General features: G+C 54.6%; 2 protein-coding genes, 1 long non-coding RNA gene and 2 other non-coding genes across 19 annotated transcripts; 1 reads left to right on the top strand and 4 right to left on the bottom strand.

Annotated features, from left to right (window-relative positions):
- Nucleotides 1-888: 888 nt before the first annotated feature.
- Nucleotides 889-19,247, bottom strand: TNPO2 (transportin 2). 12 transcript variants are annotated; one of them, XM_086408992.1, is made up of 26 exons: nucleotides 19,041-19,245; nucleotides 17,725-17,768; nucleotides 16,320-16,431; nucleotides 15,347-15,422; nucleotides 15,115-15,264; nucleotides 12,210-12,316; nucleotides 11,988-12,121; nucleotides 11,822-11,903; nucleotides 11,627-11,749; nucleotides 11,402-11,520; nucleotides 10,017-10,077; nucleotides 9,756-9,921; nucleotides 9,394-9,546; nucleotides 7,144-7,369; nucleotides 6,773-6,944; nucleotides 6,236-6,322; nucleotides 6,050-6,157; nucleotides 5,793-5,951; nucleotides 5,236-5,323; nucleotides 4,949-5,047; nucleotides 4,086-4,181; nucleotides 3,672-3,747; nucleotides 3,318-3,417; nucleotides 3,164-3,238; nucleotides 2,917-3,044; nucleotides 889-2,833 (listed from the first exon to the last, which is right to left on the bottom strand). In XM_086408992.1, the coding sequence occupies exons 3-25, from the start codon at nucleotides 16,416-16,418 to the stop codon at nucleotides 2,937-2,939; spliced, it is 2,664 nt and encodes an 887-aa protein (XP_086265118.1). In that variant the 5' UTR covers nucleotides 16,419-16,431; nucleotides 17,725-17,768; nucleotides 19,041-19,245; the 3' UTR covers nucleotides 889-2,833; nucleotides 2,917-2,936. The 12 variants fall into 12 exon arrangements, 11 of the variants coding, with proteins under 11 accessions (XP_086265118.1, XP_086265114.1, XP_086265115.1 ...); XM_086408988.1 differs by having other exon boundaries at nucleotides 3,672-3,777; nucleotides 19,041-19,219; XM_086408989.1 differs by lacking the exon at nucleotides 17,725-17,768 and having other exon boundaries at nucleotides 3,672-3,777; nucleotides 19,041-19,247.
- Nucleotides 5,119-5,194, bottom strand: LOC147368455 (small nucleolar RNA ZL2). Its single transcript, XR_015168705.1, has one exon. It is a non-coding gene; the product is annotated as a small nucleolar RNA ZL2 (small nucleolar RNA).
- LOC147368454 (small nucleolar RNA SNORD41) lies at nucleotides 7,015-7,085 on the bottom strand. The gene has a single exon (XR_015168696.1). It is a non-coding gene; the product is annotated as a small nucleolar RNA SNORD41 (small nucleolar RNA).
- A 27-nt stretch (nucleotides 19,248-19,274) lies between the features above and the next one.
- Nucleotides 19,275-20,625, top strand: LOC147368452 (uncharacterized). Of its 2 annotated transcripts, XR_015166663.1 has the most exons (3): nucleotides 19,275-19,367; nucleotides 19,610-19,803; nucleotides 20,450-20,625. It is a non-coding gene; the product is annotated as an uncharacterized LOC147368452 (long non-coding RNA). The 2 variants fall into 2 exon arrangements; XR_015166664.1 differs by lacking the exon at nucleotides 19,275-19,367 and having other exon boundaries at nucleotides 19,550-19,803; nucleotides 20,348-20,625.
- Nucleotides 20,626-22,589: 1,964 nt separating this feature from the next.
- On the bottom strand, nucleotides 22,590-25,647 carry TRIR (telomerase RNA component interacting RNase). 3 transcript variants are annotated; one of them, XR_015166661.1, is made up of 3 exons: nucleotides 25,267-25,647; nucleotides 23,296-23,510; nucleotides 22,590-23,009 (listed from the first exon to the last, which is right to left on the bottom strand). XR_015166661.1 is itself a non-coding variant. In XM_086409050.1 (3 exons), the coding sequence occupies exons 1-3, from the start codon at nucleotides 25,618-25,620 to the stop codon at nucleotides 22,902-22,904; spliced, it is 540 nt and encodes a 179-aa protein (XP_086265176.1). In that variant the 5' UTR covers nucleotides 25,621-25,647; the 3' UTR covers nucleotides 22,590-22,901. The 3 variants fall into 3 exon arrangements, 2 of the variants coding, with proteins under 2 accessions (XP_086265176.1, XP_086265178.1); XM_086409050.1 differs by having other exon boundaries at nucleotides 23,296-23,373; XM_086409052.1 differs by lacking the exon at nucleotides 22,590-23,009 and having other exon boundaries at nucleotides 23,296-23,373; nucleotides 25,290-25,647.
- Between the last annotated feature and the right edge of the window lie 1,645 nt (nucleotides 25,648-27,292).

Raw genomic sequence — 27,292 nt, 5'->3', positions numbered from 1 at the left:
TGCAAAGGGCCATTGGACTCTGGTTTGAAAAACACGGCCCTAAAGCACTTCTCACAGACACGGAACCTAAGAAATAAATTTCTTTTCCTGGTTCGAAGTCTAGGCATGCCAGTGATTCCTGTCTTTTCTTAGCGACCCAGAAACACACTGCAGAGCCCTCGGTGAAAGTTAAACAAATTCTAAGCAGCACTAGCCCGTTCCCTCTTCTGATATCCACGTGGCTCTTTGCTCAATCACCTTAGCAGAGTACCCTAAGTACCCAGAGTACTGTAAAACTGGTCATTTTCCAAAACGTACTTTCTCCCCTCCCTCCACTGTATTTTTCTCTATGGGACATACCACTGTTTCACTGGTTAGCTTTATTTTTTCTAAAATGCACACACTTAAATGAAAATTGGTTGTGTCAGCATTTAAAAATTTCTTCCAGGTTGATGCAGGTGATCGTTGGGTTGTACAGAGGTTTCAAGATTTTATCCTGAGGCCTCTGCATACCCAGATAAGAGATTTTTTATTTGCCTTTAATTGTTGTGCATGTTTTCCTGGGTCCCACAGCCTTGACGTTGGGCTGAGCATTATACAAATCCAGAGTTGTGAAACCAGCCCAAGAGTGCTGCAAGGTCTTGCTCTTTGCCACTCAGTTTAGTCTTTAGCCCATGGTGATTTTGAATCTGTGCTGTAGTGAGCTCCCAGACTGCAATTATGTCCCAGAGACTGTGTTGCATGTGCTATATTACCACATTTAATGTTTACTCTTACTTCCCCACTCCTCCAGTTATTTCCTGACCTGATTCCTGTACATCCCATTTCTAAAACTTTCCAGGCCCCCCTCTACATCTCTTCTCTACTGCCAAAACCCAAGGACACAAGAGGCCAGATGGAGACCAAGGGTTTCACAAGAAACTGATCTTTACTCAACAAAGTTCTACACAAGTGGAATCTCACGCCACCTTGGCGCCAGTCCCCAGCACAGCACAGTAACAAATGGACAGACCCTGGAGCCCGCAGGAAGAAAAGGATGAGGGGAAGGGGGGATGTGGGAACGAGAGGGACTGCAGATCGAGGCCAGTCAGGGTCTGCAGCCCTAGGCAAGGGAAAAAGGTTGAGAAGCTGAAACTTCATTGTGCAAAAATCAACCAAAATAAATTAAAAAATTAAATAGTCTTCTTAAAAAAAAAAAAAAAAAGAGAAGAACTAGAACCAGGCCCCCCATCTTGGATGGAGAAGGGGTTACCAATCCCATCAGGCAGCCAATCCACACACCCCAAGACCCAGCAGAGGATTCTCCAAAGCACTGGAATTACCAGAAAATTAAATGATTATTTTTTTTTTCTTTTCTTTTTCTACAAATGGCTTCCAGAGACCTGCTGGAGTTTCACAGCGGGGAACCAGCTGGGTTTATGGAATGTGCACCAGAGCCCCTCTGGCAGGGCCCCAGAGGGATGGATGGAGCAGGCCCCAGGACGCAGGAATCCAGTCAACCCCCACCCCAGCAAATCGCAAATTGCAAAGAGGCCCCCAAAGAAATAGAAAGCAGGGAAAAGAGAAAAGAAAACCCCAGTAAGGGGGTTGCAAGGCTTGGTTTCAGTTTCTAGGCCAAATGGGAAGTAACCACCCCTCCACCTTAGGGGAGTCTCTCCCACTGTGAAGGAATCCCCAAACAATCCCACAAGTTTCACTGTCCTAGTCTGGTGGGGTCTTAGGACTTGCTGGAACTGTGATCAGGAAGTCCCAGGGCCAGAGGTGGGTAAGGGAGTATACCGCCCTTCCCTTCCTCCAAGTTTTCAGTTTCTTTCTGGCTGGCAAAACCTAAACCTTTGTCTTCTGTCACCATCAATTAAATGCCCTAGCCTGGCCCTTGTGTTAAAAGTCAGGCCTGAAAGAGCGCTCTTGGAAGCAGAGAAATGAACTGCCTTTGAAACGGACTTGCTTATAGCAGCTCTGGCTGCTCCCAGCTCTCTTCAGTGGAAAAGGTTCCATCCAGCCCAGCATCTCCGTAAGTCACTGGGGCTCAGGGGAGGGAGAAAAAAGGTGACCTCTGGCCAGCCCTGGCCACTTTGGTGGTCCCAACTTTTCTGGCTGGGATGGGAGAAGGAAGGGGGACACACTGGCTGAGGCTGCCACAGAGCTGGCAAGAAGTGTGCAGAGCAGGTCCAAAGCGTGCGCGTGCTGACTGAGTGGCCCCAAGGTGGCCATCCTCTTCCCCTCACCCCCACCCCAGGGTCCCAGTGGAGGTCCCCAACCCACCCAGCCCTCCCTAATCACTGCCAATTCCGGCAAAACAGCAGAAGCTTCTTAAACTCTAGATGCAGGTTACACGGAAGGCCTTACGAGTTAACTCAGGGGTTCACTAATTCTACTGTCTCCATGCAGTCGGGGAAATGGTGGGGCGGCTGGCCCAGCCTGGCTGGCGACAGCACCCGCACATGCGTGTAGCCATGTGTGTACATGTGAGTGTACATGTCTCTACAAGGACCCCCCTCCCCGCCTGCTTTTCCCTTGCCTCATCCTCAGCCGGATTTGGTCGGCCGTGTTGATGCCTCCCTCCCACGTGGCTCGCCCAAGTAGGCTGCCTGAGGTGACCCCAATTAGAGCAAGGGGTCCTTGCTGCTAAGAAGTCCCACCCCCCTCCCGTTTCTAGGATGAGCGTGGAGGCCCCACCCACCTGCCCACCCTCTGACCAACCTCCGGCCAGCCATGGCAGGTAGATGGACAGGGAAGGCGTCTGGATTTGGGTCCCGCTAACTCCTCCCTAACCCCCCTCGACCAGGGCACAGCGACTTCTGGACGCAGCACGCTCCCCAGCAACCCCTCTGACAACAACGCAGACAGAAACCTGTGGGGAGAGGAGGGCGTTAGGGCCTGTGCCATCAGGGCTCCTGTGACAGCACCAGCCCTCTGTGAACACAGGCCCCACACCTGGCAGTCGCGATGCTTGTCTAGACCCCGTAGAAGGCTGCTAGCCTCTCCTTCAGCAGTGGCGGGAACTGCTCCGAGAACTGCTGCCAGTTTTCCTCCCCGACTTGGTCTTTGAAGCCATGGAGGATCTGCAGTGAGGGAGGTGTGGTGAGGGGCGCCCCAGAGCAGGGCAAGAGGAGGGTGATCTCAGTCTCTCCCCACCCGCCACCTCCCAAGACTAGATTAGGGCCCAGCTGGGGGGCCTCACCTTATAAAACATGTCCCGAAGGTCATCCTTCGGGCTCACCCAGGAGGCTACAGCATCGCAGAAGAAAATAAAGTCCTGAAACGTGACGGATCCCGTGTGAGGGTCCGTCCAAGCCCAGTCCCAGCGCCTTCCCTCCGAGCCCAGCTGCCCCAACCTGCACGACGCCCCCAGGATTGACGCCTATCATCATGCAGATCCCACGGAAGGCCGAGTCCTTCTCCTCGTTGTCCCTGATGTTCCTGAGGGACGTGCACCTGGTTTGGTGGAGTGGGGGGGGGGGGAGGGGGGAGGTAAGCGGTGGGGAATCAGCCCCTGGGGCTGGGGCACCGTGGACATCTATGGGGGACACTGGGGAGCGGCGGCAGGTCAGTGGGTGGTGGGGCTGGGCTGGGGGAAACAGGAGGTCAGGGCTCAGTGGGGCTGGATCGTGTATCCATGGGTGGGCAGGGCAGGGCTGGATGGGTACTGGTGAGGGATGGGGTGGGGCCCGACCCGGGTGGGCACACACCAAGGCCGGATGAACTGCTGCAGCATGGGGGCCACCTCCTGCGGGCACACGTAGCCCAGGCGGCCGATGGTGATGGCTGGAATGGCAGAGGGACTCGTCAGGCGACCTGCAACCCCGAGCGGCCCGGGTACGTGGCGGGGCCTCCAGCACGAGGCGCCAGCCCCACCCCACGGGCCCCAAGGGAACAGCTCCTGCCAGCTGTTTGGGTCCCCAAGCTTGGCCCAGTCAGGGTCTCCTCCCCATCCAACTGGGGTCTCTCCCAGGTCTCCCCTTAGGCCAACGTCCTTCCCAGGCCTCCACCCACTGCCCTATTCCCATTACCCTCCCTGGGTCTTTCCCAAGATCTCTTTGTCAGCTACTGACTGGGAAGCCCCACCCCCGGGAGGCTGCCAGTGGCTCAGGCCTGCTGCCCACCTGTGTTTTCCAGCAGTGTCTTGGGTGTGTTGGGCCGGTTGATGATCTCCACCAGATTGTTGAGGACCATCTGCACATAGGGCTGCATCTCTGCCCCTAGGGAACAGAAGAATCAGAGCCCTGCGTGGCCCACAGCACCCACACCGACCCTAGTCCCATCCAGACACTGGCTAACCAGTGAGTGAGCAAAAAGCCATCTCTAGATGTCTGCAGTCCAGGATCCGTGGCCAACCAGAGACAGACCTGCACCCACCCAACACCAGAAGCCTCCCTGGAGTCACTGCTGGACACCAGGGTGAGACTACACCACCCCATCTCCCTATGGGGTAGGCAGGGCCAGGGGAACCTTCAGAGAAAGTCTCCCAACGGATCCCAGTGGGGCTTTCAGTCAGTTGCTTGTAGAGGAAGGAGGTGACGATGAGTCCAATAAGAACAGGCCTCCTGTCCCTGTGCCTCTTTGGAGAAGCCAGTTACACATGGTCTTTTAGCCATCTGTCCCCATCTCAGATGAAAATGTTCAGAGGTGTCCCCTCATCCCTGGCCAATCAGCACCTGCCTCAAGGAGCACCAGGACCCTCAAGAGCAGTGGTCCCCAGCCTTTTTGGAAACCAGGGACTGGTTTCGTGGAAGATAATTCTTCCACAGACTGCGGTGGGATGGTTTCAGGATGATTCAAGCACGTTACATTTACTGTGCACTTTACTTCTGTTATTACAGCAGCTCCACCTCAGGTCATCAGGCATTAGATGCCAGAAGCTGGGGACCCCTGCTCTAGAGGGAACCTGTTGATCAGGGTTCCCTGCCACCAGGCTGGGAACAAGCCAACGGGAAGGGAAAGGGCCTGCCCACCTATGGGCACTTACCCATCTGCATGCAGATCTCACCGATGGCCCAGGTGGCATTGTTGCAGACAGAGATGAACTCGGGGTTCAGGTTGGTGCCCAGGATGGGCATGAACTCAGCTGGTGGGGAGAAAGAGGGGTGCTAAGCAGAGGGGCCAGCCAGGGTGAAGCCTCCGGAAACCCGAGGGGCAGGCCCCATCAGACAGTACGAATACATCCCAGTTCGGTCACAGTACTCCCAGGTTGTCATCTCCATCACTTGAGGCCAGGGCTGGGGTCATAGGGTGGGGACGCAATGGGTGTCGTACCGATACAGGGCTTGACATGGATGAAGCAGGCTTTGGTGAGGTCTCCCAGGAGGGCGAAGGAGCTCTGCCGGACCTCAGGCATCGAGTCCTGGGGGTCAGAGGAGGGTCAGTGTGGCAGGGCTCCCCTTCCCCCAACCAGCTAGCGGCACAGTTCTTAGAGCATGAGCTGATCCTGCCTCTTCCTAGCACCAAGGCTGCAGGCCCATCTGAAGATCCAGGACTCAGGGGCACATGAATGAGTGCCCTGCGCAGGATACCACTTAGAACTGCCGCCCATACTGATACACTGGGGGTGGGGAAGTGATGTTGGAGAAGCTTCTGCTTTCACATTTCCTATTTTCTACTTTTTAATTTCCTATTCTGTTGACTTTTTCAATGAGATTTTACTCATGTCTCATTTGAATCACTTTCTAAAATAATCACCAGCTCTTTTAACAAGTCCCTTCTCTTTAATATCCTCGGGGCATAACTAAGGCCCTAAGTCCACCCCAGGGAGCCCACAAAGGCTGCTGGGGGTCACCACTGTCCACTGAGAGGCCCGCGAGGGGTCCACCCACCTGCATGCACTGAAACAGCAGTGTCATGATGTTGCTACGGGCGACCAGCTGCTCCACGTGTCCACCCAGGCCCTCAGCCAGGCCACTAAGTAGGTCTAGTGCCACAATCATGAAGTCCTTGTCAGGGGCCTCATACTGCTCAGGGTGCTGGGTGTACATCTGGGCACAGAAGGGGGAGGACAGGGAGAGGGGAGTGAGCTCAGGCTGGGGCAGCAGCAGAGGGATGGATGGAGAGGTGATGGCGGTGGGCTGCTCACCATGGCCTGGGCCAGCGTCTTCTGCACCAGGGTGACGCAGCGCTGGTAGACCGGCTCACAGTAGGGCAGGAAGCCGCTCTGCAGGGCAGTGGCCACTGATGACAGGCACTGGCAGAGAGAAGGGCAGGAGAGGTGAGCTTAGGAGTGTGGAACAGGGCCACGGGAGAGGGCCTGAAGCTGACTCACCTCCAGCAGGGGGAAGAGGTCCTTGTCTTCATCTTTGAGCTCGTTCCACTTCTGAATCAGTGGAGGCATCAGCTTCTGGATGTATTCCTGGAGAGGGAGCAGCAAGTTGGGGACCCCTGGATGCAGGTGGCAGCCTGGGAACCAACATGACTCCCTCTGACTCAAGAGGCGCTCATTGTTTGAACCATGAGGTCTAGGCGCTTTCCTTTGGCTCCTGGGGTCCTCGCCAAGTAGCCAGACCTCCAGGCCCTTCTAGTTCACTCCCTTCTCACCCATCCTGAGCCCCACCCGAGTTGATGCTTCCTGCTTCCCATGGGCCCCTGAGCTCCCCCCGCCCAGCACTTACCACGCTGTCTCATAACTGTCTGTCTCCCCTACTAGACTGAGAGCAGGGCGAGGGCAGGGGCCGGGTCTGTCTGCCTGCCTGTCGAGGTCATGGCCACGTCCCTGGCGTGCGACAAGGGTCGCCACCAGGTCACTGGATGCCGGGGAGGGGGACAGGGGGATCAGGAGGAGGGAGCTGCTGTGGGGTCTCACCGGCTGGTTGAGGTGGTGGCCCACAGAGTCAGCCAGGGTGCCGATGGCGTCATAGAGGATGAGCAGATTCTTGTGCTGGTACTTGCCGAAGGCGAAGACGAGGGTGTCTAGGATGTAGCTGAGGTAAGGCACCAGCTCCGTGCAGGCCTCCTCCTCCAAGGTGGCAAAGGCACTGGAAGGGGCAGAAGTGTTCAGTGGGCCGCCACCGGTGGGCTCTGGGTGGGGTTCAGGAAGGGGACACTCGGGATCAGCCAGTACGAATACGGTGAGAAATCAGCGCACTGTCAGGAGTCATAAGTATCATCACTTCCCGGAGGGCAGCCAGTGGGGCAGGTGAGGTGAGGTCTGTGGGGCCAGGGGTCGAGGGTCACCTGCAGGCCGCCTCCTGTACCCTCTTGTTGCCATCCAGGATTCGCTTGAGCAGCTCCGTCATCAGAGGCTTCAGGTGCATGTCGGGGGGCTGGCTAACCACCCAGTGGGCATAGCGGCTCAGGGTCCAGCAGGCGATGGAACGGACCAGGGCCTTCTTGTCCGACAGGCACTGGATGAGGTGCGGGATCAGCTCAGGCAGGTAGGGCACCATGCCCTGCATGCAGCCTGAAAGGACCGGGCACAGACGCGAGGCTGAGCCAACTGGGCCAGGCCACATCCACCCTTATGGGCAGAGGAGGAAACTGAGGCATGGAGGTTAATAACTGTCTCAGAGGCACAGAGTCAGTGAAAGGCAAGGTGGGGATGGGAAATGGCATCAGACTTCCCTGGTGGTCCAGTGGATAAGAATCTGCTTGCCAATGCAGAAGATGCAGGTTTGATCCCTGGTCTGACAAGATCCCACATGTCTCGTGGAGCAACTAAGCCCACGTGCCACAACTACTGAAGCCCACGCACCCTAGAGCCTGTTCAGTTCAGTTCAGTCGTTCAGTCGTGTCCAACTCTGCAACCCCATGAATCACAGCACGCCAGGCCTCCCTGTCCATCACCAACTCCCGGAGTTCACTCAGACTCACGTCCATCGAGTTGGTGATGCCATCCAGCCGTCTCATCCTCTGTCGTCCCCTTCTCCTCCTGCCCCCAATCCCTCCCAGCATCAGAGTCTTTTCCAATGAGTCAACTCTTCACGTGAGGTGGCCAAAGTACTGGAGCCCACAACAAAAGAAGCCACCTCAATGAGAGGCCCCTACTTCAACGAGTAGACTCTGCTTGCAACAACTACAGAAAGCCTTCGCAGCAACAAAGACCCAGCAGCCAAAATACATAAATAAATACTTTCCTTTCCATCAGCTCCACCCCATCCCAGGGCTTGTGCTGTCATCTGGTTACTCTATGTGCTCAGTCGTGTTCAATTCCTAGCGACCCCATGGATTGTAGCCTACCAGGCTCCTCTGTCCATTGGATTCTCTAGGCAAGAATACTGTAGTGGGTAGCCATTTCTTCCTTCAGAGGATCTTCCCAACCCAGGGATCAAACCCACGTCTCTTCCATCTCCTGCACTGGCAGGTGGATTCTCTACCACTGGGACACTTAGGAAGCTACCTGGTCACTAGTTCATAGATGGCTGGGCTGCAGAGTTAACTCAGCCTTTATGGGCAGCAGCAACCGAAGTGGACAGAAAGCACCTTTCTTTTGAAACCTTTCTTAGATGTCTGTGACTTTTTCCCCCTACTTTTCATCTTCCCTTTCTAAAAAAAAAAAACTCTGAATGTGTCTGTCTCTTTTTTCACTGCAGATCACAAGTAACAGCATACCCCTTGATCATCCCAGCCCTGAGATCTATTTTTACCAGTTCAGGTCAATTCCTTGAGATCTTTCCCATTAAAATGAAGAACACTTCATATGTTACAGCAGACCTGGGTGCTGAGGTAGTCGTGTGTGTCTCCTATCACAGATCTGGAAAGCCCTCTGGCAATTCACCCTGTGCACACCAACAGGACAAAGGGAGCCAGAAAAGTGAAGGAAACACCAACTCTGCACACTTCTGATCCTGGCAGGCCAGCCTCGCAGTCAGAGCAGGTTTGAGGCCTAGCTTCATCCCAGGTGACAAGAGAAGTGGTGTAATTCTCTTTGCAGCTGAGTTTCAAGAAACCTACCTCCTCAGGTGGTGCTAAGCCCACAGGACAGGGCTGCCTGTTATTACCGTTGCTGGAATTATGCTTAAGACCTCATGGAACTGCCTTTCTTTGAGAATTAAGGAGAGGACTTGCATTTGGGGGTCCCTTTCAGGCCTTTTGGCTGAGGTGGTTGTTGTTTAGTCACTAAGTCTTGTCCGACTCTTTGCGACCCCATGGACTATAGCCCGCCAGGCTCCTCTGTCCATAGCATTTCCCAGGCAAGAATACTGGAGTGAGTTGCCATTCCCCCCTCCAAGGGATCTTCCCAACCCATGGATCGTGCCTGCGTATCCAGCATTGACAGGTGGATTCTTTACCACTGAGCCACCTAGGAAGCCTATTCTTGGGCTGAGGGAAAGATTCAAATCCCTGAGCTGCTTGGAGTGGGGTGAGCAGGCCGCTAGAGAGAACCTGGGGATAGCCTCGCCCCCACCAGCCCTCCCTGAGCCAGCCCCATCTCACACCAGCATGAGGCTCAGAGGTCACACGCAGTCAGGCTGGAGAGTCACTTACCCTCAGCAATGGCACCCAGCACCAGGATGCCTGACTCCTTGACCACCCACTCAGGGTGGAAGAGGAGGTCCTTGAGCAGGGGGAGCAAGTGGGGCAGCAGTTCCTCCCGGAAGACGTTGGCCAGGACATCCAGTGCAGCCGCCGAGCACTTCCCTGGGGCGGGAGAGGAAATCGGGGAGGGGGGCGGGGCTCAGGGAGGCACATGGGGCAGGCCACCAGCCCTCCTTTCTGTAACCCCTGGGATCCGAGGTCGTGATTTGAATCTTTGTGATTTGCTCTGCATAGGCTCCCTCCCTCTGAGAGGGAGCCCAGGGCCTGCTGTCCCCTACTCCCCACTTCATACCACAGGCCAGGCCACTCACTCAGATTCCAGTCCGACAAAGCGTCGTCGTCATCATCATCCTCCGCGTCCTCTGAGCCATCAGGCCGCTCAGCCTCATGGGGCAGCGTCACCGTGCGTGACTTGTGGAAACGTGGCTTGATGTCCTGTTCACTGTCAGGGACAGCCTCATCCTCCTCAACATCCCCCTGTGGAATCAGGCAGATGGCTGAGACCCCCAGAGGCCCCCAGAACATCAGCCTTCCTTCACCCTGCCCATGACTGGTAGTCAGCCCTAGCTAACCTTCAGCAGGATGATGTCGATTTCCGAGTACTTCATCCCTTTTACCAGAATGGGGATCAGCCTGTTGGGAGAGAGGCTGTTAATCAGGATGCAGGGGCCCTAGAGACAGCTTACAGCCTGGGGAAGAGGAAGTGGAGAGGAGTTGCAAGCAGGAGCATCAAGGCGCCGATGGGTAGACCATACATGCTGATTCCATTTGTCCTGCATCCATTAATTTCCCTTAGTGGGCACTATTCCCAACAGAGTCTCAGCCACTGTGACTGAGTCAGAGCTGACACTACTCCTAGCTCCACAGGAATGCTCTTGATCCAGACCCCTGGCCACTCAGTGAATTCCAGGCCCCCACACATGCTGAGAAGCTTGGAATAGTGTCTGACCCCTTGTTGTTTAGTTGCTAAATCCTGTCCAACTCTTTTGCAACCCCACAGACTGTAGCCCACCAGGCTCCTCTGTTCATGGGATTCTCCAGGGAAAAACACTAGACTGGGTTGCCATTTCCTTCTCCAGGGAATCTTCCTGACCCAGGGATCACACCTGTGTCTCCTGCATTGGTAGGCTTGTTCTTTACCACTGAGCCACCAGGGAAGCCTGATTCCTAACATGCCATAAAGCAGTGACACACGGCCCTGCCCTGTCACCAGGCACTTCCTGGCATGGGGCCAGGTTGGGGAGCTAACAGGCAGGGCAGCCTCCCCAACTCCACTGGAACCCATGCACCTCAGGATCAGAGATTTTGACTAGAGTCTTCACTGAGCTGGGGACAGACAAGTGATTCAAGTTGATCAAAGAGGATCAGCCCTAGAACTTTTACAGAGACACTGTAAAAGAGTAATGTAAAGAGAGACTGTCTTTACTCTGAGGTTCCCAAGCTAGAAGGCTGCAGAAAGTACTACCATGAGGGCAGGCTGTGCCTGAGAACAAAGTAGACACAGAGGAAGTAGATCTGAGCCCAGACGGGCTGCCGTTCACATCCTTTGAGCACCTGGATCCAGCTATGCCTGAAGCCTCTGTTGCCTTTTTTTCCCCTTTGGCTGTGCCAGGTTTTAGTTGGGGCACACAGGATCTTCACTGTGACATGAGGGGTTTTTAGCTGAGGCATGTGGGATCTAGTTCCCTGACTAGGGACCTAAACGTGGGCCTCCTGCATTGGGAGCAAGGAATTTTAACCACTGGACCACCAGGGAAGTCCCTCTCTGTTGATTTCATCTTTTCCACCTATAACTTAACATAATTTTTAATCCATTAAAGCTACATACCTACCATTTGCAAAATAAACGCACACAGGAATAAAAGCAAACCAAGACAGTTGATTGGGATGGGCTAGCACAGAAGGGAAGGCAGAGGGGTGGAGTCTGGGGTGGACAGAGGGCAGGAGCAGCACTCACTGGACCAAGTGGGAGGCCAAGACTTCCTTGCAGATGGGCTGCTCAGCCAGCGTCAGCCAGAACTCACAGGCCTCAAGGGCCACGTTCTCATCGTGGTCCTGGGTCCTCTGCAGCATGTACTGGGGTGGGGTAGGAGAAAGACTAAGGCCAGGCCTGGTGAGGGGTGGCTCCCCACGAGCCTCCCACCCCACAGCACTGCCATGGGCTGGCCCTGGCCAGGTGTACCTGGATGATGCTATGCATGTGGGGGATGAGCCTGTCAATCCGCACTTCCAGCAGCATCACTAGTGCACGGCACACATTCTTCCGCACCTCAGGGTCATCGTCCACAGCCAGGGCAAACAAATGCTGCAGGGGAGCCGGGGTCAGCTGCGGCTGGGCCCTCAGCCCTCTCCCTACACTCCCCAGCCCATGGCCTACCTCAATGAAGGTGTCAATGTTGTCCATCAGCGCCTGGGCCCGGTCCATGATGAACTGATTCACACAGGCGATGGCATGGGACCTGGCAGGGAGTGGGTCAGCACATGGGTCACCCCCAATCCCACCCATCCTGCCCCCTCCCAACCCCCTGCAGACCCCCACCCACCGGATCTTGGGGCTACAGTGCTTAAAGAACTGGAGGAACTTGGGGATCATGATGTTGAGGGGCCTGTTGAGGGCATCGCTGTCCAGCAGTTCAGACGAGTCCTCACAGATTTTCTGCAGGGCTCCGAAGGCTCCCTGAGTGGAGAGCAGCAGACACATGGGCAGGAGTCCCAGTCGGACCCCAGCTCCCGCTTAGGCAGGCAGGCCGTGGCTGGTCGCCTACCTCACAAGTATTGTAATCCTCCGAGTTGAGAAGGTTGCACAGCTGGGGCAGCAGCTCGGGCCACATCTGCAGCTCACCCTTGGAAGCGATGGTGGTGATGAGAATGCCTGGGGCGGCCGGGAAAGGAGGCTGCCTCAGGCTAGGTGCAGGCCTGCGTGGCGCCCCGGCCCTCCCTGCTGTGCTATCATTCCACCAGCACACACGCTGTAAGCCCTGCTGCTGCTGCTGCTAAGTCCTTCAGTCATGTCCGACTCTGTGCGACCCCATAGATGGCAGCCCACCAGGCTTCCCCGTCCCTGGGATTCTCCAGGCAAGAACACTGGAGTGGGTTGCCATTTCCTTCTCCAATGCATGAAAGTGAAAAGTGAAAGTGAAGTCACTCAGTTGTGTCCAACTCTTAGCAACCCCATGGACTGCAGCCTACCAGGCTCCTCCATCCGTGGGATTTTCCAGGCAAAAGTACTGGAGTGGGGTGCCATTGCCTTCTCCGCTGTAAGCCCTACACACACTTTATTCTTTTTTTCTTTTTTTTGGTCACGTGGCACGTAGGATCCTAGTTCCCAGACCAGGAATCAAACCCCTGCCCCCTGCACGGGAAGCACAGAGTCTTAACCACTGGACTGCCAGGGAAGTCCCCTACACACTTTTGAGATTTCTCTTTGTCTTTCTGTATGCCAGGCCTGTCTCAGGCCCTGAGATACAGCACAGAACTAAACACAAAATCCCTGCCTTTAGGAGCGGATCTGTCTAGTGAGGGAGGCTGCCTGGGATAAAGATAAATCAGTAAAAGTCCTGGGAGGCGAGATGCCAAGAGCTGAGGGAGGAAATGGAACTGAGAAAATAGGAAGGACTCAGGGTGAAGGTAACAGTTTTTAATTTGGAGGCTCAAGAAGGCCTTATTGGGTGACACCTTGCTATCTGAGCAGAGACCTGAGGAGGTGGGGGAGAAACTGTCTAGGTCCCTGGGGAAAGAACATCTCAGGCAGAGGGATCAGCAGGTATAAGAAGTCCAGGGTCATGCACAGAATTGGTGTGCTCCAAGACGGATGGTAAGGAGCCAGCGGGGCTGAGCAGAGGACGATAGGGAGAGTGGCAAGAGATGAGGGCTGGGACGGGGAGGAGGCACATCGTGCAGGGCCACAGTGGCTTCAGGGAGGACCACGTCCTGCTTATTAGAGACCCAAGTTGTGAAGTGCACGGACTCTGGAGCAGTCTGGCAGCTGAGCTGAATACGGGTGATGTCAGTGCAGAGATAGTATATTTAGAGCCAAGAAGTGGCAGTGTTTCCCAAAGGCGGGGGAAGCTGCCATCGCCAACACTCCAGATGACCCTGGTTCACATGTCTGCTGGGAAAGACATTCCCTGCAGTGGGCAGACTGGCAATGCAGTCCCCAGGCCCATCCCTGTCTGTGTGACCTTGGCCACATTACCTAAGGGCTCTATGACTCAATGGGAATAAGGATCCCCACCCGCCTGGGACTTCCCTGGCAGTCCAGTAGTTAGGATGCCACAATTTCACTGCCCGGGGTTCAACTCCTGGTTGGGGAACTAAGATCCTACAAGCTTAGGGTGATTGGGAGGCTTCAGTGATTTAACTCAAGTACTTAAGAGCAGAAACTGGTGCCGAAAATGAGTTTGCTAAGTCCAGTTCCTCTTGGTGGCCTCAGAGAAGGCTAAGGGTCACTTTGAACAAAGACAACAGGCCCCAAGATCAACACTTCCAGCAGGTCCAGTAGCTAGCTCAAATTTTTAATACCATCTTTTTGTCTTCATTGCATTTATGATTAACGCTACCTTCCCTTTGAAAGTGAAAATGTCCAAGGCTCAGTCATTTCTGACTCTGTGTAGTTCATGACGCTCCTCTGTCCATGTAATTCTCCAGGAAAGAATACTGGAGTGGGTTGCCATTCCCTTCTCCAGGGGATCTTTCCAACCCAGGAATCAAACCTGCATCTCCCAAAACTATCTGAGCCACCAGGGAAGTCTACCCTGCTGTACAGAGCAAGCAAATCTGTCTCCCCTTCCCACATTTCTTTTGCCATGCTGCATGGTTTGCAGGATCTTAAGGCTCCTGACCAGGGATTGAACTCCAGAACCCTGCAGTAACAATCCTAACCACTGTCTTGTTTTAAATAGTTATATACAATTCCCACTTAAAAGTAATATTTAAAGTTGATATAGAATTAAATTTTAAAATTTTAAGTCAGTTATATGTCAGTTATATCTCAGGGGAATTCCCTGGCTATCCAGTGGTGGTTAGAATCACATTTTCATTGCTAAGGGCATAGGTTCAATCACTGGTAGGGGAACTTATTAATTAATTAATTAAAATTAATGAATTACTAATGAAATAAAAATTACATCTCAGTAAATCTGAGGGGGGGAAGTAAGTTGGGAACAATAGTAGGGCTGGTGTTTATCAGTAGTGAAAAGGCTGAAGGTAAAATTGCTTGAAAGTTCTTAGTCCTCCTCCTATAACTTCCTCAGGCAGTATTTTGGAGACAGGAAGGTTCCAACACAAACCTAACCCACATTTCTCCTAAGTTATCATTGGTGAGTTAGCAGAGAGCCCTCATATTTTAGTCTGCTGTATCCTTGGAGCTAACAGAAAATTCTGGATGCTGAGTGACTGCCTAAGAAGTAAGAACAGCTGTTTCGGGAGGGAGTGGTTCAGAGCATGGACCTCATTTGGTCACTTCTGAGCTCTGTTACTGGCCAGACAAAGCCTCTTCACATCTATGTGCCTCAGTTTTCACATCTGTAAAATGGGAGCAATAACAGTACCACCAACCGATGGTGCTGGAACATTCAGTGAATCAACATAATTAACATATTGAGAAGGTTCTTGGCCAAGAGTGCCAGCTCAGAGCATCATCAGAGGCCAACTGCCACTGCGCTCTCTCACCTATGGTGGCCCGGATGAGCGAGGAGGCGTCGCCAATGTTGTTGAGACATTCCTGTTTGATGAAGTCGGCCACAGGCGGTGGAAAGCTCTGGTAATGTGCCTTCACGTTGTTCTTGAGGATGAGGCCACTGAGAGAGCGAGTTGGCTCATCTGTGGGAAGAGGGCTGGGGCTCAGGAGACCACAGAGGAGAAAGTGGGGTCCGCCTTGGGTAGAGGGGCGCCAAGAGCATACCTTCCGATTTAAGTCTCGTCAGGACGAATATCAGGTAGTTGTTGAAGTCAGGAAACTGGTTCAGTTGTTTGAGTTTCTGCTAGGTTGTTAAGGGTCTTGGCAGACAGGGACCCCCACTCTTACTGCCATATAACCTCTGACTGCTGGGATTGGGCAGCCAGCTCCTGGGACCCCACATGTCAACCCCCACACCCAGAGTAAGGAAGCATTTCAGACACATGAGATTCATACAGCAGACAGGGGAAGATGCCTCAGCTTCCCACCACTCCTGAAGATCTGGCCAGAGCAGGAGAGGGTGAACAAACTCTGCTGTATCTGAAAATTAGCAGAGGCTACTCAGCTCTGCTGCTGCTGTTAAGTCGCTTCAGTCATGTCCGACTCTGTGCGACCCCAGAGACGGCAGCCCACGAGGCTCCCCCGTCCCAGGGATTCTCCAGGCTAGAACACTGGAGTGGGTTGCCATTTCCTTCTCCAATGCATGAAAAGTGAAAAGTGAAAGTGAAGTCGCTCAGTCCTGTCCGACTCTTAGCGACCCCGTGGACTGCAGCCCACCAGGCTCCTCCGTCCATGGGATTTTCCAGGCAAGAGTGCTGGAGTGGGGTGCCATTGCCTTCTCCGATACTCAGCTCTGCTCACTAGCAATTCAACACAGCATACTTTTTTTTCTTAAAGGGACCTCACACTTTCAAGTGAAATTTGCTTACAGTATATATAAATAGATTAAAAGTTTAACAGTATTTTAAACGACCAACTGAAAAAAGGAAATTTTACTCACGAACCTAAAGCCAAGCACCAGCAAAAAGTGTCTCCCTCTCTGCTGGGAAAGGGACCCAAGAATCCTAATCCTTAATTCTTTGCCGAAGTCCGCTCCTGCCTCAGCAGAAGGTCTGGGAACTTGGGATTCGACCCCTTTCTCTCCGGGAGATGCACTTGTCGGCCCGGTCCCCCCAGACCAAGAAGGAAGCAAGGATACATCCTGCACGATGCGCTGCGTGGCTGTGTTAGGCGACTGCGAGTCTTTGAGCAGCTGAAGGACCTGCTGGAGGCCTTGCTCGTCTGGCTGCCAGTCCATGGCGCAAGGCGAACTGCGGGGGTAGGGGCCGGGATCAGCACCGTACCTCGGAGGCTCTGTGGCAGTCCCAGGCTGAGCCCCCGCTGAGGTGATGGCGGCGGCGGCGGTAGCAGGACTGGAGCGTCCTCGGCGGACGGGCGGAGGCCTCCGATCCACGCCCGCCCAAGTGCGGGGTCCCCGCCAGCTGCGCCATCCACGGCCACGCAGTCGCGGGCTCGGGAGCGCGGGCGGGGGTATGTGGAAGCGGGCCATGCGAGGCGGCGGCGGGACCCGGAGAATCCTCATCCCACCCAACGCCGGGCCTTCGTCCCACCTCGGCCCATGCCGCCGCGCTTGGCTGCGGGCCCTAAGGCTTCCACTTCCCTTGAGGCTGCTCGGCGAGGACCCAGCCACCTCCCCATTCAGGGGCCCTGCCCCAGAACACGACAGCGCCCCAGCCCCCCTGGTCTTTCCCGTGCCGGCAGGCAGTCCAGCGATTCCCCTAATCAGACCCAGAGCAGTCGGCAGACAGGTCCCCGATGCCTCTCCAAATGAGAGTCAGCAAAGGCCCGCCTATTCGACAACAGAAGCCCCCTGGACGAGTCCCTGTCGCTTCCCCAATCAGGTCTGGCCAAGCCTCCCCCCACACCGTTCCAACAACCCCACGCCCCAGTCAGCACTAACTCCCACTGATGGATCACTACTGCTTCCCCTAATCAAGTTGGACCAAGCCCCCCACCACCTCTAGCCGGAAAACGTCTTCGTCCGAGCCCTGCAGCTCCCCCGTTAGGCCTGGCCAAATACCCCCGAAGCATTTCCCCCAAATGCACCCAGCTACGCCTCGCAGTCAGAGCCAGCAAAGCCCTCTAGGCCGAAGTCTCACGCCCCTCCCTATCAAGGCCCAAAACCGCCGCCCCCAACTTTTCAACGCGGCCTCCCAGTCAGACCCAACCAAGCCCCGCCGAAACAGACCCACACACACACCCGATCCTCGCGACGTCCCCTAATCAGGCCCTAAGTAGTCCCCATACACTTCCCCAATCAGACCCCCTCCAGCCCGACCCCAGCCGCCCCAGTGGCCCAATTTTCGCGGCACCCGGACCTGGCCCGGCTCCGAGGCCCCACCCCCTAAGCCAGGCTCGGTTCCCCCATCCCCCGCCCCGGCCCATTCTCGCTGCCTCTCCAATTGGGCCCAACTAGGTTCTCGGCCTTTCTCGGTCAGGCGCGGCCCCGACGCCCGGGCCGCGCGCAGCGCAGGCCCGGAGCCCGGCGGGGGTCGACGAAAGCCAGGGCCAAGCCGGTCGGGGTCCGGGTGAGACTCACTTACCCGGCCTCGGGCGGCAGCAGCGAGGCCTTAAGCTGCGGCTTCTCCTGAGACTCGCGCGGAAGGAGGGAGCCAAAGAGAGGGAGTAAAAAAAAAAAAAAAAAAAATAGAAAGAAAGAAAAAGAAAACGCGGCTGTATATGAACCGCGGCGGCTTCCGTACGCCGTTCAAATAGGCCTAAATGACCCAATCGCGGGAGGCAGCGGTCGCACGTGGCCTGGCACCAGGGAGACCTAGGCCCCGCCGAGGTCGGGTCACGTGACCAAAGAGCCGGCGGCCCTCTAGGCCTCTCTGGCCAGCTGGTCCTCCCACCGTCTCGTTTTCTCAGCCTCGCTCGCTGGCTTGACAGGAGCTCTTTGCTGGAAACGAGTTTGGTGGCGCGCGGGACTTTTAGGTATAACTCCCCTCAGCCAGAAGCATCTTCACTTTGTCACCAACCCCCCTACCCCCCCCCCCCCAGAATTGAACTGTGCCTTCCTCCCCGATTCTGAGAGTACTTAGCAGGAGTACTGTGCGAGCAAAGAGTTGAGGGGACAGAGCCTAGGGTGGACTTTATACCCCATAGACAAAGGAGGGAGAGCCAGACAAAGGGAGTGCCTGAGACTGGCTGGGTTCCTAAAGAAGCCTCTGCCATATTTTGCGTTACCTATTTACAGTGCTGTTTGACAAATATATAAGGCACCCTACGAGGACATAAAATTTTAAACGAAGTGAAATAATAAACACTAGAGCAAAAGACCTAACTCTTTTCTCTACCTGACTCAAAATGAGGTGAAACAATTCAGGAAATTTAAGGACAGGAAGATGAAAAGAAAAAAGACATTCCGTGATTCTTGCACCGTCTGAGGACAAAGTAGGGCACCTCTTTTCCAGGAGCAGGAGAGTCCCGGTTCCTCCTCTCCCAGCCCACCCCCATCCACGTCTCCACCCTGCTGACAAAAAAGGTGGGCGACGTTCTGCCACTCCAACTTTAGTTTCTCCATTTGTCGAACAGATACAAGACTAGTTTGCTGGGTTAGAGATAATCCAAGTTAAGCATTACAAAACCTGAAGTAAATTGTTCCTCAAAAACGTGGTTTCTACTCCCCGAGGTTCAAGGTGGTCCTTTTACTGCATTTGGACCCTTCCTAAACCAACATTTACTGAATCAACTAGGGCTCTAATCCCAAAGGACATCCCAGTCCTGCCCTGAAGGCCGTTTTGGCCTGCGGGGAGGCACAGGTTAACTCTAGCCCCAGACTGGAAGGAGACAGATTTCTCAGTCCACTTGCCCTTGGCAATGTCAGTCCTGGCTCCGTTCATTCATGAAAAATAGATACCTAAGGCCTCTCTTGACGAAAACCGAGGCCGCCAGGATTTGGGGCGAGTCAGTTGAATCCACACTCCACTCTAAGAGTCAGGATCCCAAAGAAACAGACGAGTCCCACCTCAGCCGGCTCCGCTGAACAGGAACTGGGTTTGAGAGACACGCGCCGAAAGCCGCCTACGCACGCGCAATGCTCTTCCCTCGTGCGACCTGAGGGCTTAGAACTACGAATCCCATCCTGCCTTGCGCAGGCGTCGCCGAGCTTACGAACTCTGGCTGAGACTCAAACCTGAGGGGTCTAGAGACTTTCTGGAGTTGTGTGTTGAGCAGGACGAACGAGGTTGAGGGGTGGTGACTAGATTTGGAGGTTGAGGGAGAGGGTGCAAATCAGTTTTCTGCTCAGGGTTAGGGGTTGCCTCAGAAAGGGTCGGGTAGGGAGCGAGTTGGAGATGCAGGAGAGAATTTGTTAATGCTCACCCCCCCCCCCCTTTTTCTTTACTTTCTTTCCTTTTTTGCCCGTAGAGTGTGACATCCGGGGAGTCTTAGTTCTCTGACCAGGGATTCATTCTGTGCCCCCTGCAGTGGAAGTGCGGAGTGTTAACCACTGGATCTCCAAGAAAATGCCCCTCCCCCTACTTTTGATATGTCAAGTTTCCAGCGGCTCTGCGCAGGCTTTGTGGGGAGGAGTCGGGGAAGAAGAATGTGAGCGCTGCTGCCAGTATGATCCACAGTATCGGCCCTCATATGATCACGGGTCTTTTTCTCTTCCCCAGATGGTGGGTTTCAGTACTGAATCGAAAAATCGGAAAGAAAGAAAAAAAAAAAAGCCCGTTGATTTCTTATGCACCTAGTGCCTGTCAGTGTATAAATGGTATTCTCACAACAGCCCTGTACACAGCAAACTTACTTCAACTAGAAGAGCTCAGTGCAGAAAAGAAACTCAAAAAATTGGAGCCAAAACAGGAATCTGAGATAAGAGACAAACACATCTCAGTTTACAACAGCCTCCCTGCCTGAGCACATCACATTGCACCCACATTTCAAGATATTTCTCAAACAAGGTCCCCAGACACAAAGCAACTGCTTCACCTTGAGAAACAACAACAGACCCTTTGAATGTCAGGGTTAATGTTGACTATATGAGCATTGTTCTTACTTTAGAACTTCATTCTAGATGTTTCAGTATTTCATCTATTTTATAGATGAATAACCTGAACCACAGAAAGGCTAAATAACTCACCCAAGATCACACAGCTAAACCGGGACTGTGTGACCCACCAAAACCTGAATTTGATTCTCTGCCCTCTTCTCTTTTCCCAGGTCAGGGCAGGTGAGCTCAGTGAAAAGAAGTGCTGACACTCCAGAATAGAGGCTGAGCTGCTGCAGGGTTGACCTACTTCTCCCACTTGTTTCTTTTTAAAGATCCAGCGGCTGTTGGTGGCTTTGAGGGAAGAGGAGGTAGAGATGGCTCCACTGGCTTCTTATATCCCTTCCCCCATACTACAACTCCAAGGCGAACATCACACCTGGGCCAGCTCAGCATCATCAAAGGAGGGAGACCTTTTGCCTCATGTGGGAAATAAACCAGACAAGCCTTACTGTGTGTTAGCAGGAAGTAAGGAGGAATGTCACCTGTTTCAAAGTCTACTTGCTCAGTCTTCAAGCTGGGCATGATTCAGCTCAGTCTTTGCACCTGCTGTTGCTCAAGCCTGCAACACTCTTCCAAGGACCATCCTCATTGCCTGTCCCACCTCCTTCAGGACTTGCAACAGATGGTGTGACCATTCTTGACCAGTTTACAGTTCCCCCTCTCATCACAGATCCCCTTTCATACTCCCCTCCCCACCCCCCAATCCCCTATAGAATGTATAATGGTGTTGTGTATTTTGTTTCTTGTTTCCCCCACAACCACAATGTTAGCTCCACTAGGACAGGGAATTTGGACTGTTGATATTTGCAATTCCCCACCCCGCACAGTCTGAATCTTGCAGTGTGAAGCTGTGGCGGGGGGTGGGCGGGGCTCAGTTGTGTCTCTTTGAACCCCATGGACTGTAGCCCACCAGGCTCTTCTATCCATGGGATTTCCCAGGCAAGCATACTGGATCGGGTTGCCATGTTCTCCTCCAAGGAATTTTCCCGACCTAGGGATGGAACCCACGTCTCCTGTGTCTGCCACATTGGCAGGCAGGTTCTTCACCACTGGGCCACCTGTGAGGCCCCATGGACAGGTGCTAACTCAGCCTTCATCGTTCTGCCTCTACAGGTCCCAGGCATGTGGTGACCACCATGGTCTTTGGAATCATGATGCTCCCCTAATAGAAGAGGGACTGGAGCCTGGCCATAGGATGGGCACAAGTGCCAAGAGGCTCAGCATTCATGCCTGGGAAGGCCTGGGAGATGGCCCCACAGCTGGGATGCTTCGATGTTGCTCCATAATAGATTTGAGTTAGGAGGCACAGTCATCTTAACACCTTGGTTGGCTCCACGGAGAGCAGGCAGCCAGGTAGCCTTCAGCTCCAAATAGGATGAGCAGTGGGGCCAGGAAGACACAGAATTACAAGGAACACTAGTAGGGGACGAGGGGCATCAGGCTTCCTTCAGGACATCTTGTCCCCTAGTATAGCAGCTGTCCTGTTCTGCAAGGTGGAAGAAACAAGCCCTTTTGCATTCTTTTTCCTGATCATATAAAAAACCACACCTTCCCTGGAAGGGCTACAAGTCGCTGGCAGGACAGACCAACCCCACTGGAACCCAGATCCTGGTCCTCTTTACTTCCTCCACTGCCAACACCCCATTAGCTCCTCTTGCCTGATCACAGCCTGGTCTCCTCCGTCTCCCAGGTTCTGCCCAGACCCTTTCAGCCAGAGGGATCCTGTTAAGATATAAAACATACCATGCCGCTCCTTACCACAGCCCCCCAAAGGTTTCTTCTTACGAATAAAGTCCCAAATTCTCAGCCTAGCACATGAGACTCTGCATATAACACATCCGGGCTTCTCACTCAGCTAGTTCCACTCACAGTGGCCTCCTCAAAGCTCCCCATGAAGGCCAGGCACCCTCCCTGTCTGTATACTGGCTGTTCACTACCCCACAGACAGGCTTCCTCACCTCCCTCAGGACTCTGATCCGACGTCTCCCTACAGCCTCTCTCCTGTACTTCTTTGCAGTCATCTCCCCAAATGGGTTCCCCTTTTTATCTGTGTCTGTTTCTTTCCACAAAGGCAGGAAGCACACGTGGTCTGTTTTGTTCACTGCAGTGGCCACAGGGCCTAGAAAAACCCAGGCACCCAGTAGGTGCTCCTTGTCTTTGGATCTGAACTGACAGCTTTGGCCCAGCCCAGATGGGACTGTGCAGACACTGAACAAGCACAACAGCAGGGCGTGGGGTGTGTGTCTCAGGCGTGAATCCTGAGGAGAGTTCAACCCCAGGAGGGGTTGCACCCCCGTTATCCCCGACACCCCCACATCACTGGGGCAGACCCAGCCTTTGGTGGGTGTGCAACCAGCCAAGAGGGAAGGGCTTAAGTTGTAGAGAGCAAAGAAGGCAAACCAAGCACACAACTCCGGCACTAAGTCATGTTCTTTACTTCCCAGAAGTGATGGCTAAAGGGTGGGAGGTGGGGGTGAGAAAAGGAAGACAGAAAGAGCCAGTAGGAGGGAGGAGAGGGGACAGTAAAACACTGTTCTATGAAGTCTCAGGAGGCAAGTGCTCAAGGTAAAAAAGAGTCCTGGAGAATCATCCGCAGCTGCGGGAAGCATCTCGGTTTCCTTCTGTGTATAAGTCCTTGGGGGGAAAGGCTGCCGCGCTGCCACTGCATTAAATAGTTATGTACATCGCAGAGAGTCCCAGGCCGTGGGCAGGCAGGGAGGGGGGTCATTTCACCAGGGGCCGCGTTTTATCATCATCACCGCACTGGTGGGCTTTGTACTTTTTCACCTCTGCCATGTACTTGGCCCATGCATCACCTTTACTTGTTAATACCTGTGGGGGGGGGAGGAGGGATACACAGGGGGTTGGGAAGGGGATGCCAGGAACCAGGGTCAGGACTGTCCTGAGACAGCTGACCTACCCACAGCATATTGGGTCTGAGATAAAGATAAGCAGAAGCAAGTTATCCAGGAGCTGGGTTGAAAGCCCTCCTCCCCCACCCAGTACATCCATCCAAGGGCCAGATACTGAAGAGGGAGGGATGGGGCACCTCGGCCAGGCGCTGAGGCTAGAAGGAAAAGGCAACAGAGGCAGTCCCTGCCACAACCGGTCTGCTCACCTCATCCTCCGTCTTCTGCTTCTTGGCTACTATTCCCGTCTTGAGGGCTAGTTTGTTCCCGCCTCTGCGCTTGCCCACCTGGGTGAAGGGACAGAAGACTGCAACGGTTACAGGAGCCGGGGCCCGCCCTTGGCGGCGCTGAGGCCCACTACACCTTCCTAGCCCGGCCCGGTGGCCCGTCCCGACGCCGCGCCCAGCTCCGCCAGCCGGCCGACCTGCGCAGCAATCAGAGAGGAGCACACGCGACTCAGCGCCTGCCCTGGGCCCATGATGCCCAGGCAGTCCTGGGCCCCCCAGCTGTCTTCCCAGGGAGAGAGAAGAATCCCCACAGGAGGGGGATGAGCTCTGTCCTCACTATCCCCTATTACAGACCACACAGGCAGCAACAGCTCCCTTTATTGAGCACTTACTGTATACTAAGCCCTGTGCCAAGTGGCTTTGGATGTATCATCTCCTTCCACTTTCACAGTCACCTTAAGATGAAGGTGACAACCGTCCCCATTGGACAGATGAGGAAACACCTTTGAAAAGGAGAAGGCTGTCCTCTGGATCATGCTGACAGCAGACAGTGGAGCTGGATTCAGGGTCAGGTGTGTTGAGTCCAGGGAGCAGCAGTCTTAGCCACCGCCTAATGCTGTTCCCTGACACCTAACCTGGCCTGGCCTCTTTGAGGGTGCTCCCACAAATGGCCCCTCGATGACCAAATGGAAAAGGCAGTGACAACTACTGCTACTCTCATTCACAGGGGGGCACTCGGCTGCCACCCAGTTCTCACACCAGCCCAGGCCCTGTCACTTCCCATTCTTCAAATCTAAGATTTAGCCTGAACTTTCCTCCCGGTCCTCTATTTTCTCCCACAAACTGAGGGCTTCTTGTGTACCAAGGGTCGTGACAGGCTTTACAGACATCCTGTCCCTAGCCCTCAACCAGGTGTAAAGTGACCTGAGCTGCTGAGACTATTCTCACACTCATTTTTGACAGATGAAGAAACTTGACGCACCCCCACCCAAGTCCATTACTCTTAAGTCAACACTTTTTTTCTCCACACCACAGGAACTTGCTCTCAACACCAGAGACAAAGCCAGCTCAGGGTTGACAATCAATACAGGTGCCCTTTTTTAGCCTAGAGTTTCTCAATCTTAGGCACTAATGACATTTTGAACTGGATCATGTTTGCTGGGGAGGAGGAGGAGAGAGTTGTTCTGTTTCAGGATGTTGAGCAGCAGCCCTGCCCTCTGCTCATGAATGTCCGTTCTGACGACCACGGATGTCCCCAGACTTCGTCAAGTGTGGAGATGGGGTAGGGGGAAATCGTCCCCAGTTGAGAACCACTGGTTTAGTCCTTCCTGTAAGGCTTGCCCAGTGGTAATCACATAAGAAGATGCCCACTTTTGCAAGCAGGGAAAATGAGGTTAGGCCATCTCAGACGCTCCAGGAGAGCAGTGATGCCTGTCATGTTCAGCACAGCATATCCATCACCTAGCACAGTGACCAGCACAAGGTAAGGTGCTCAATAAATGGACACCGGACGAATGAGAATCATGGAACTCAAGCAAATCTCCTAGGTCACACAGTAAGCAGTCTGAGTCTTTCATTCACACAGCTCAGACTCCAGACTTGAATATGACACCCATTCCCATAGTAGAAGATGGTCCCCAAATCCAAAGTTCGGGTGAGTACCACTCAAACAGGAATTCTAGTACCCTGGTCTCCCGATCCTCGGAACGCTGTTTCCAATGGAATCCCCCGCCCCCCCAGCTCCCAGTTCCTGCGGGCAGACTCCTGGGGTCCCCATCTCCGCCCCCAGACCTCTCTTGTCGGGAATCCAGGTTCTGAATCCTCAGCGGGTGACCCGGACGGCCCCCTGATCGGGGTCAGAGGGTGGACCTGGATCCCGATCCCCTTTCTCGGTCCCGATTCCCCAGGCCAAGGAAGACCCTGGCGCCCGCCCCCACCCCCGCGGCTCCTTACGAAGCTGAGCGTGGGGCCCGGACCGCCCTTCCTCTTCGGATCCCCGGGACCCGCGGCGGCAGCGGTGGCTGGCTGATCGGGTCGCTGCGGGCCCGGGGGCGGCTCCTCCTGCCGCTGCCGCTGCTCCTCCTCCATCTTCCGCTTGAACAGCTCCAGGAAGCTGCCGTCGTTGGCGAACAAGTTCACGCCGCCCGACACCGGGCTCGAACCCGCGCCCGACACTTCATCATCCCCGCTCTCGGGCGACGTCCCGGGCCCCGACTCAGCCCATCGGCTTCCGCCGCCGCCGCCGCCACCCGCGGGGCCCGGCGCCTCCCGACCGGGAGGCTCCGCCCGTCTCCCTCGGGCAGCCATTTTGTCACCAGGTGCCGCGCAAAGGACTCCGGGAAGGCCGCTCCCGGCCCCGCGCTTGGCGCCCGACAAGCCTGGTCCCGGGCAATGCATGCCGGGAAGACCCGTCTTGGTGCTTAGGAGACCGCAGTGGGGGCGGGGCATGAGGGGCGGGGCAAATGAGGGAAAAGGCCTGACGCGGCGCGCCCTCAAGCAGCTGCCCCGGCCCGCCCCGGCCCGCCCCGCCGGGTCCCGCGGAACATTATAACCCTGCTAGGCTCCTGCTGGCGTTATGCAGAGATGGTCTCTTCCGGAATGAGACTATTGTTTGGTTCTGGGTATTGTAGCTGGCTCTCGGAGTGAGGTTCCCGCTTGGGACTCGGTGGTGTACTGGCTTTTCGGGGCTAGAATCTCCTTCTGACACCCGGGATAATTTCAATGAGGGGAGAGACGTTGCCTGGCTGTGTGCTCAGCTGATACCTCGGAACCTGGGTCCCTAACTAAAACTAGCTAGAGGGCATATCTAGCCTGGTCCCCGAGAACAGAAATGGGGGTATCTCTTGATTAGGTACCTATTTCTGGGATGCAGCTTTCATTTGGAAACAGACGCAGCTCACTCCAAGAAGCTGAGAGGTTCATATCTGCAAATCAGGGTATTACTTTATGTGCTGCTGCTGCTAAGTCGCTTCAGTCGTGTCCGATTCTGTGCGACCCCATAGACGGCAGCCCACCAGGCTCCCCCATCCCTGGGATTCTCCAAGCAAGAACACTGGAGTGGGTTGCCATTTCCTTCTCCAATGCATGAAAGTGAAAAGTGAAAGTGAAGTTCTTTATGTGCTAGAGTACTGAAATGAAGCCGCGGATATTTCTAGGTTGGAGTCTCCAACTAAGGTATTCTAAGTCACTTCAGTCGTGTCCGACTCTGTGCGACCCCATAGACGGCAGCCCACCAGGCTCCCCCATCCCTGGGATTCTCCAGGCAAGAACACTGGAGTGGGTTGCCATTTCCTTCTCCAATGCATGAAAGTGAAAAGTGAAAGTGAAGTCGCTCGGTCATGTCCGACTCTTAGCGACCCCATGGACTGCAGCCTACCAGGCTCCTCCATCCATGGGATTTTCCAGGCAAGAGTACTGGAGTGGGTCCGCAAAAGGGCCTGGGACCAAGCATATATTCCTGCCCAGGGCAGAGTTTAAAACAGAATTGGCTGAATTGAAGTTTCCCCTCGAACCTGGGGTAAAGTGGAAGCAGGCTTTGGGGAATCGGGTGCCTTCTACGACAAGGATGCAAGCCCGCATAGGAGCTCAGGGCTCACTAGACAAGGATCTGCGGACCTCGCCCACAACTGGAGTAATTCTCTCTCTAACCCACTCGCAGCGCCGAAACTGTCTCCAGCCAAACTAATCGGTTCGTCTGTGATTGGTTTGCATCCGGAGCCCGATGGCTCCCAGCCAATTGAATGACAGAAGAGACGTACCTGAGGGGTGCTGGGACCCAGTTCGGAGAATAGGGGCGGGAAATGATCGACAAGAAGTTGAGCCTATGGAGTCAGGTCAGGGGGGGACCTCGGAACTAACTTCTTGAAAAGGGCATGGAATGGGTGTTTGGTCGGTTGCTAAGGGGAGGTTGGCGCTACCGGGACGTGAGAGTGTTTGGTGAAAGTAAGAAAAGATGTAGCCAATGAAAGGAGTGCTGCTA

This window comes from Bos grunniens, chromosome 7 (genome assembly GCF_055505025.1).
Source record: "Bos grunniens cultivar Pamir isolate PY7600 chromosome 7, Bosgru_T2T1.0, whole genome shotgun sequence".
In the NCBI taxonomy this organism is placed as follows: Eukaryota; Metazoa; Chordata; class Mammalia; order Artiodactyla; family Bovidae; genus Bos; species Bos grunniens.
The sequence above is the reverse complement of the archived record's forward strand: the minus strand, read 5'-3'. Positions and strand labels throughout refer to the sequence as shown.